This window comes from Poecilia formosa, unplaced genomic scaffold, assembly GCF_000485575.1.
Source record: "Poecilia formosa unplaced genomic scaffold, Poecilia_formosa-5.1.2 Scaffold21, whole genome shotgun sequence".
NCBI classification, from domain to species: Eukaryota; Metazoa; Chordata; class Actinopteri; order Cyprinodontiformes; family Poeciliidae; genus Poecilia; species Poecilia formosa.
Genome location: NW_006799960.1, coordinates 2,608,249 through 2,618,068, shown reverse-complemented (window position 1 = coordinate 2,618,068; position 9,820 = coordinate 2,608,249). Strand labels below are relative to the sequence as shown.

The following is a 9,820-nucleotide window of genomic DNA, read 5'->3' as shown; positions in this document are numbered from 1 at the left end:
CCGGGCTTGATCTGTCCACGACTAACGGGGAATCTTGTTAGTAAAGTAACTTGGAGTAAAGTGGATTATTCTAACCCAGCAACTTTTGAGAAGCAGCAAGCTCTATGGAAAAATTAAAACCCGTAGGTGCAGATTGTATTTGCTATTACCACTGTAGCAACTGATATAGATATTACTTTGTTTCCTCCAAAGGAAAATGTATTATGTGTATTTTAAAATATTTACATTGCAATGGTCTCAAAGCAGAACTCTCAGCCTTGGGTGTAAGTGTCTAGTTCTTCCTAATACAGAGAAAAACTCAAGTTGATTCTTATCATGAATTGGAAAAATCTAAAAACATAGCCCTGGGTGCAGAAAACAAGTTTTGTTATTCAATGATAATAATATATTTTTGTAAGGATATTGTTAAGATCATGATGAATTCATGTTCACTTTGTGTTGGTCTGTCACATAAAGACATTATAATTTTAGGTTAATTTTTAAATCCAAGCAGATGCTTTTCATCAGCGTTTACCTCCTATGATATAGATCTTCTCCTCTATGACAGCAGCTGGCGCACAAACATTTTTCACGGTCCTTGTCTCCAATCTGGACCACAAGTTGCGAGAGATGTGATACACCTGTTTCGCAATAAAAATGTCAACAATTAATGTAATTCAGAGTCTTCAGATAACACTTCTCAGAGAGTTGTGCCTTACTTGAATAAGTCGGACCGGGTTCTGCATGGCGTCCTCCCCTCCAAACACGTAGATCCTCTGATCGCTGGCTGCGACTGCTGGATGAAGCACAGGCGTAGGCATCGGAGCCATGGCCTCCCATTGGTTAAACATGCTGTTATACCTCTCCACTGACTGAGAGATTCGCTTGTCCACCCCGATACCTCCCAGCACAAAGATGAAGTGCAGATAAGACACACTTTGGTGGGCGTATCTAGGCTCCAGCATGGGCTCTGCTGTCCTCCACTGGTTTGTCTTGAGGGAAAGTGTGTAAACGGTGGAGCTGACTGAGCTATCCCCAGAGGCCATGCAGAGACTGAGGCCTCCCAGCACATAAAGGATGCTGTGGATGCACACATACGCAGCTTTGTAAAGGCGCAGAGGCAGCTTGGCCAACCACTGCCAACGATGGGTCCTTTCATCGTACAGAAGTGCCTCTCGAGACGTCTGCTCGTTGTTTTTGCGTCCTCCGACTACCACCAGCGTTTCTCTGCAGGTGTAACGTCTCGGTGTGGTCCAGAGGGGTTTCAGCTCACGGCTGCACTTGGTGCTGGCCGTGAGCATAAGACGGCGTACAGAGTCAATAATCTCAGTGCAGAGTGTGGACGACTGCACCAGTGGGTCGTTGGCGATGAACTGGAAGAGGTATGTCGGATGGATGTAGCGGAGGCGAACCTTCTTGAAGAGATCGTGGATGGCGCCGCGTCGTGAAAATGGGTCGTGGTGGATCCATGCCAGAAGAGTCTCAAACACCTGCTCCTCCTCGGCACAAAGTCTGTCGTCCTCCAGGTAGCACATGAGCTCCGGAAGAGACAGCTCACAGAAGTCCTCGGTGGCAGCAACGTCAGAGAAACACCTCACGGCCATCTCCTTCGCCTTCTCCTTCAGACTCTCGCAGTGGAGGATCTCAGACAACCGGATCATGCTCAGGCAGTTCTCAGGACTCAGCTGCTCCTGCAGGAACGTGGAGCAGGCCTCAAAGAGACCCCCATAGTGGAGCATGGACGCTGCCTGCATAAGGGGGAGCACATTCTCCATGGTGATAGTGACGCAGCCCGTGTAAACATAGTCCACAATGCCAGTGAGCACGCTCGACGAGATTCCCTTCAAGTTCACCCGGGCCTGGCTGCTCTCCAGAAAGTTGTTGCAGAACATGGCACGGAAGTACGGGCTGCTGGAGACCAGGACATTCCTGTGGCAGGGGATCTCCTGGTGCTCGGTGCAGAGCAGCACATCGGTCAGGATGCGCTCCTGCCGCAGGATGTTGAGCTGGACGAGCAAGCGGCAGGGAAGTTCTGAGTCTTTGAAGAAGAAAATGTCCGCCCGTCTGCCGGCCATCATGATGCTGGCGAAGGAGGGATAGAGGCACGAAATTTTTCAATTGAAGACACAATACAACAAATGTAATAAATGCACTTGATTTATGCTGTTAAGTTTGNAAAAAAACAAATAATAATAATAATAATAATAATAATAATAATAATAATAATAATAATAATAATAATAATAATAATAATAATAATAATTTTCTTTAAGCTTGTCAACTTCTCATTGACTCTTCAGTGCCATCACAGGTGCTTCAGCATTACCACCTCCACACAGGTTTTGTGTTTCAGATCACCGTCAGCGGTGCTAAACAGGCCACTAACTTGCCTGGGCTCCATTAAGCAATGCTCTCAGTGCATGTAGAGGCCAAAATTTATCGAACCAAAGGAGAGGTTTCGCTCATGGTGGGTTGGGTCGGTTGGAAACACAGACCAGGGGCAGAGACCCGTGGTCAAAGAGCTTGTACGGTAGAGAACCTTTTGAGGTCCAAACATCCGTTTTTGGGTCGTAGCATTCAAAGCAGTCCGAGTCCTCGATGACATCGTGGCCATTGAGGATGCGTCCACCTGTGACGTAGAGCTTGTTGTTGATCACTGTGGCGCTGTGGTGCATTCTTCGCTCCTTCAGATTTGCACACTTGAAAAATTTGTTGGCTTTGGTGTCGTAGGCAATCATTCTCCTGGTATATCCTGAAAAAGATTTTTTTATTTTTTTTGTGCATAGGCAAACTTTCTGGACACAATTTGTCTGTAGTTTACATTATTTATACTCACACACAAAAATCTGCTGGGTTATTTAATCTGTTTAGGACAGAAACTGGGTCAAAAATTGCTGTTGAGTTACAGAAGATACTGCGAAGGTGCCTCATTATTCTTCATTTTAAACTTTACTTTGTGACATTTTAAACTGTACTCAACAGAAAGAAGAAATAGTAGAAATAATAACGTTAAAGTCACTGGATTAAGATAATGACAATAACTTGAGAACAAGGCTGTTGACTTGAGATAATATTAGACTTTTAGTTGCTAAGCAACTCACCATAAATTACAGATAAAGTCCAGCATTTACACTTTGACCAAAGAATTGGTAATAAAGTCGGTATAAAACTTCAAGTTTCAAGTGCATGCACTACATGGAGAAATAACAGGACTGAATTAAGAAAATACATTGATTGCTTGTGTAGTAATCCAAGCTAAGAGTTATTCTAATAAAGCAAAATTTGGGAATTTGTTGTTAGTCACTTTAACAACAAATTCCACAACTCAGTTTTGTCCTGTTAAACACTAACCCGGGCTTGATCTGTCCACGACCAACTGGGAATCTTGTTAGCAAAGTAACTTGGAGTAAAGTGGATTATTCTAACCCAGCAACGTTAGAATAACGTCTGCCGGCCATCATGTTGCTGGCGAAGGAGGGATAGAGGCATGAAAATTTTTTAATTGAAGATACAATGCAAGAAATGTAATAAATGCACTTGATTTATGCTGTTAAGTTTGCTACCATTTTTTAAAATTGCTTTCTGATTTTCACACCCATGTGTAAAAAATTATCATTTTTCAAAGTAAGCTGTCTGAATCTGAAGCAAATCATCATAAATTCTCACATCGCTGAGGTATATTGTGTTTTTATGTTTGACTTTTATAAGTGAAGTCAGTTTACACACAGAATAAGAAAACAGGACTGATAAAAATCTGATTAGGTAACATCTGAATGTATTTGTAGGAGTTAGAGAAGGTTTTAAGTCTCAAATGTACAAATTTTGAGTTTTCACAATGCTACTTTATTTTTTTTTAATGGTATCATGTCTTCATTTTTAAAAAAATCGTTGCCAAATTGTAAGTTTGGCAACAAACTTTATGGTTTCATCGTGAATGAAAGCTGAGCTGGCAAGGCAGCACCTTTTGGTATGGTTTTTTATTCAAAGAGACTTGGAACATTTTTAGGCTAAATTACTTTGTGAACTTTGAAATGCCACAACATCTTAAGTAAAATCGTGGAGGAGGACCCAAGACTTCAGATGATCGAGGAAGATGCATCAACAGAAAGTGACAAAGATCCCTGAACCTTGAATCCTCCTCTTTGCCATGCACCACCGAACCCTTTGACCGCTACAAGTAAGGTAGGTGAAGTGTCTTCTCACACAGTGAGAGAGACGTAGAGAGCGGGAGCTGAACATTTGCAGCTCATGAGGAAATGGGTGTAAAAACAAAAGTGTTGTATTTATATTTTTTTCAGTGGTCATTCAATGTGGGACGCATTAGATTTTATCCCACCAAAGAGATAAGATGATTTCTTGCATTTTGATTAGTTTGGGCAGGGGGCAACAGAAGCTAACCTCGGACATCATTCATGCTAGCAATTTAAAAATAATGAGCAAAACTTTTAGTCTGAAAGCAAACAAAGGAACAAGGAAAATGTCTTTTTGTTTTTAAAAGTGCTTTTGTTTTGCTATTCTGTTTTAATTTCACATTTGCTGGGCTATTCCCCCTGATCAAATATACATATCTTACGGGCTCAAGTCTGCAAACAGTATGTTTGGTGATTTGGTTTATTGGAAGGCCGATCATTCATGACTCACTCACAGCAGCTGTCCTTACTATGAATCACTGACTTTCTAATTTTCTATTTTAAAGCCCATCCTTATACACCCGTCCACCATTAGGCCACATCTGTCATCAGGCTCCCTATCACTGCTAACATTAAACAGACTGTGTCAACAGACCATCTGTGTTTGCCTCTCTGTCATTCTGAATCTCTCCCTCAGGACCCATTTCACCCTCTCTAAACTCTGCTGCTATTTCCAACATGTTATTTATTTATTTTATTTTATTTTTTTTCTACAATATTTCTCGTCTCCAGTGCCAAAATCTGACCCTCCGCAGTGGTGGTCTCTGTGGTGATCCAGGATAAAATTAACTGAAGAGCTAGCAACAAGTTCTTGGTAAAAAAAAAAAAAAATCATTGACATTGTCCTGACACATTTAGATGCCTAATCATTATTGTGTATTATTAGATGACAGCGGCTGAGAGTGACATTTCACAGCCAGCGTATTTACCTTGGTCCACTGGTGGAGAATCAGAAATTAGACTTCATTTGAATCAAGATTTACAGACATACTGAAATATTTCAGTTGCGTCCCATCTCTACTTTAATTTGTTTCCCTAAAACAAAGACCTGTCAACTTTTAATACTTTCACGTTGGAAAATGGAAGTTATTAGTTTAAAACGTAGCGTCTAATATCTTTTATTCATGAATACTCTCCTTACATTGTCAACTTCTTACAAATTGGTGAAAGTTAAAATTGGCTTGGATTCATTTTAACATATGTTATATTCCTGTTCTAAATCGAGAAAGGGTTTTTTATGTAACAGTTGTTTTAAATTAACACTGTGTAAATAATTTCAATAGAATAGAAAATAATACAATGTGTCTGAACTGAAAGGATTTGAGCTGAATTAAATTTATTTAAACACACCAGATATGATCTTTCAATCACAAGGACTACATATTCCCAAGTAATTTCAAACTAACTTTGTTGGACACTTAGATTTAATCACAACACTATGTAGTCTTCAAAATATGAATGATTTTCTCATTGAAAAATAGTTTGTCCACATTCTAGATCTCTTCCCAAGTTTAAAGAATGTGGTAGAAAAACCCCATGAAAAAAATCCATATTTTCATGGGTGAAAGGCTGCATCATTCATGCAAGAAATGATGCTTGACCTTTTCTTGATTATTCATCTTGATGTTGTTCACCACGTCATGCAGACTTCGCACCAGAAGTCTACATGCCTACAGCTGCCAAGATTTCCAGATCATGCAAGTTAAGAGAAAGAATCAGAGTGATCTGATCGGGTTCTGATCAGTTCTGGACCATAAAGTAGCATCTCTTTTATCATGCTCTGTTCCCAGTGTTCTGGTGCAGGAAGCTGTTGGACCAACAGACACTTGCTCCTCCAAAGCTATCGCCCCACCAAAAACTCTGAAGTCAGAAAACTTAACATTCCTGGCTATGAAAGTCTTTTTTTTTTTTTTTCATGTACTCTAAACTCTACAGGTTTAACCTTTATGATGCGTTTCCTGGTCTTGGAGTCTATGAGAGACGAGTGAACTTCTCATAAAGGTTAAACCTTTAGTCAGTTTAGGTAATAATTTTAAAAGTTCACACTCCAATCCACAAAACTCTCATTGTCGGAAGTAAAAGCATTCCGTAGAATGAATGTTGGCATATGTGTTTTATTGTTGTTGCTTGTGTTTCTTTTTACTTATTGAAATGATTAGAAAATAGACGTTGGTGTATTTATTAATTATTAGTTCTCGTTATTGTTTTCTTTGTAATCACTGACTGAATTGTAATTATAATCAGCGATAATATAAAGAATCTTAATCTGAAAAATATGCAGATCTTCTCATTGCCTCTTTATGCTTGTGATGAAGATCCTCCAGCAGGGAGACAAAAAAGTTGATCCTTCAGACAATATTTTGACAGATTATGAGGCAGATTATTATGCTGATTATTTATGTACATAAATGTGGTTTAACAAAACTTTTAAACTGCTTCACCCACTAAGGCAGAAGTAAATAATCTCTAATTTCTGGTTAGCTCCATAAAATTAAGACCGGTTGCTAATAACAAAAAAAATGCAGCACACAGTTGACGCTTTTTGAGTTTATCAGGGAATAAAGCTTAAAACATATTAAAAACACACGTTGAGTCTAAAGCTGAAGACTTTATCAATATCTGTTAGCTAAGCCTGTTATTTTTCAGTCCAGCGAAATTCACGATGCCATGGACCCTTACCTCCTGTCCTTAGAGAGTCAATAACATCCACAGAATATCATCAGTTTGCTATGAATTGAAAAAAAAGGGGGACTAAAAAAAGTTAAAATATAATCCAGAGAGGTGTCGGGAAGGGACCATGACACAGAGAAATGACACAGAGTTTTCCAGCTGGGCGCTGTGGAGAGTGCCATGAGGCCACTGTGTACATTCCTTCATCTAAGAATAGCATGGTGGGCCACCGTGACTCTACCGGGCCTCTCATGTGACACGGGGTTGTGTGGCACCGCCGGGGTCCAACAGAGGCGGCGAAAACAATGGTCCCGGAGTGGGACGGTCATCCCAGGGTCTTGAATCAATCGTGAGGCATGCCCACCCTGGATGGCGCTTAATTGAAGAGCTCCTGAGCTGACAACCTGGTGTTTGAACCTTTCCTCCTCCACCTCTCTGATGCATGTAGTTCACTACGGTGGCAAATATAGATCTGCACTGATCAGGACAAACAGCTGTAAGAACCAATGGAGGTATACGCGTTCAAATGCTGTGAGAGTGGGAATAAAAGTTAAATTTGTTATTTGTGTACACGGATATGCCAAGTAAAGCTAACCCTGAAATGCTGTATCATTCACCAAGTTCTGATTAAATGTTTTCTTTTGAGCTGAAGCAAAAGTAAAACCAACAATCTCAATTATTTTATTTTTTAAGTCAATCTGTTAAGTTTTGTAAGGAGTAACAATACGGGAAGGCACACCAAAACCAATAGCCATAACAGAAATCCATGACTTTTATCAGACTTCAATAAAATCTAACAAGTGACTCTCCAAACAAACAGTGCCGTTCTAAAGGAGTCAAATATGAAGGTGTGGAGGTTGATAGACTCCACTGGGAGCTCAACTTGAAATTAGATGTGTCTGATTTTTTTCAGTGACTCCAGGTGAGTCTGGCATAAATCAAATGATAAAAATGTGGAAAAGCAACCTACTTCTCTTTGCGAGATTTGTTTCTGGAATAAAACATTCATTTATTTCACAGCTTTTGCTCAACTCATGATGAGGAGTGTAAATAATTTTGAAAGGTATTGCATTAAAAAAAAAAACAAAAAAAACTTTAACTTCAAAATTAATCTAAATTAATTCTTGGTGTAAGGGATTGCAATAAAGTCACCGACACAATACAAGCAAATTTGTATTATATAACTAAAGTGAATTAAATTCTAAGAGCAAACCATTTTTGACTCTCTTATTTTAAATATTAGTTGCACATTAGACCATGGAACATTTTCCAGTAAAAGTGAGTCTTTATTTTAAAGTAACATATTGAATGTAGCCGTTCCCTGCACTCTGAACAGCTTAGAGAGTAGCTGGATGAATTATTGTCATGCTTGTTTAGTCTCATATGACCAAGATCTGGGGTTTCGTGTCGGCAGATAAAATAACATAGCTAGAAGAAAGTGAGCTGTCAGCGCGATCAGCCTTGAGAGCATGTGGCGCTTTGGAGGACTTTGTCACTGACACCAGTTACTAAGTTACAACTCCATTCCTGCAGACGAAGGTGTCACTGGAAGACATGTGTTAAAAATAATTGTAAGATGTAGCATTTTTTTTTTTATTTTTTTTAGAAATGCTAATTCTCACTTTCTCTGCAGCTGCTGGTTTCTTGCTGCTTGATAATGATAGGTTGCTGGTTATCACAAATGTGTGCATAGATATTTTTTTTTCCATGAAATATGGGATTTTAGTTTTCTTTCTTTTGTTTTGTAGACATAGATATAAAAACCACTGAATACATCAGTTTGAGTGTTAAAAGAAAAGACTGGAGCTCCTGTTTTGTCCAGAAGAAGTAAACAAAATGCCGTCCATTTTTTATTTTCAAATCTCCCCAGTTGTGGGTGATTGCAAATATTTTGTAACTTAGTAAAAGTCATAATAGACTTCCTTTTCATTGGTTTAGATGTTTTTTAAAATCAATTTCACTGAGGTTAATGTTTTCCCTTCATTGTACATCTAAACAGGGGGAAAATATCCTAGCTTTAGATTTGTTGGAACTCTTATCATCTTTTGCTATCTTTTGGAATTTAAATAAATTTATTTTGCTTATTATATCACTAAACTATGAAGACATCAATGTAAATAAAATCAAAATTCAACCTTGAAACTGTAGAAAAAACAACTGATCATTTCTTTTACACAAAAATTGGTATATTTTTATTCTTAAATATTGTTTACATTTTTTTACATTTTCACAAATTCATAATTTATTTGACACTAGACTCACCTGGAGTGTTTGTTGCAAAAAACTTCATCCTATCTGAACAAAGCACACCGTTAAAGTTATAAAGTCTGAATAGCATTTAGCCAACTCCACATTTAAACTTGCAGTTTTTTTTTACTTGCATCCTGCTCCAATTAACCAGGTAGCATGCAAATAGCACTGACTGGTTGTTATGGAGATTTGGTCAGCTGCCACTTTCTGTTGTTCTAGGTCTCTTCACAGTGAGCTATGAAGATCTTTATAGAACACAAAAGAATAGAACATCTTTATTTTGTTGTAACAATGGGAACAAATGTGTTAGAAAAAAATGCTTCTGCAGTAAATAATAAGGGTTTTTGCACATCTTTTTAAGGAGAAACAGAGACTGCCACACTGCAACGATGGTGGAAAACGTGTTAAGCAGATCCAAGCATAATGAAATGAAGCTGAATCTGTAGAACAAGTCCTGCCACATCTTTGAAGTGTGTGTGCAGCTTTTGTTGCTCTCCCAGTTTGGATCTTCACCTGGATTGCCTATTATGTTACTTTAGTTGTCATGTCACAGTCAACTGATTGTCTGGGAATAAAAAGTTTTGACACTCTGGGTGCCCTCACGTGATGAGATAGCTATGTATTGAATTAATCAGAAAGTAGGACCTGCTGTCAGTTTAACTTTTAGTTGGTGTGAAATAATTGCTGTGGAATTTGAGTAGCTGTGGAAATACCATAAATGCTTCAACTGT

At 38.8% G+C, this 9,820-nt stretch overlaps 1 protein-coding gene across 1 annotated transcript; it reads right to left on the bottom strand.

Moving 5' to 3' along the window:
• Positions 1 to 437: 437 nt before the first annotated feature.
• Positions 438 to 7,018, bottom strand: klhl38a (kelch-like family member 38a). The gene is made up of 3 exons (XM_007547820.2): positions 6,849 to 7,018; positions 699 to 2,061; positions 438 to 620 (listed from the first exon to the last, which is right to left on the bottom strand). The coding sequence occupies exons 2-3, from the start codon at positions 2,055 to 2,057 to the stop codon at positions 504 to 506; spliced, it is 1,476 nt and encodes a 491-aa protein (XP_007547882.2). The 5' UTR covers positions 2,058 to 2,061; positions 6,849 to 7,018; the 3' UTR covers positions 438 to 503.
• Between the last annotated feature and the right edge of the window lie 2,802 nt (positions 7,019 to 9,820).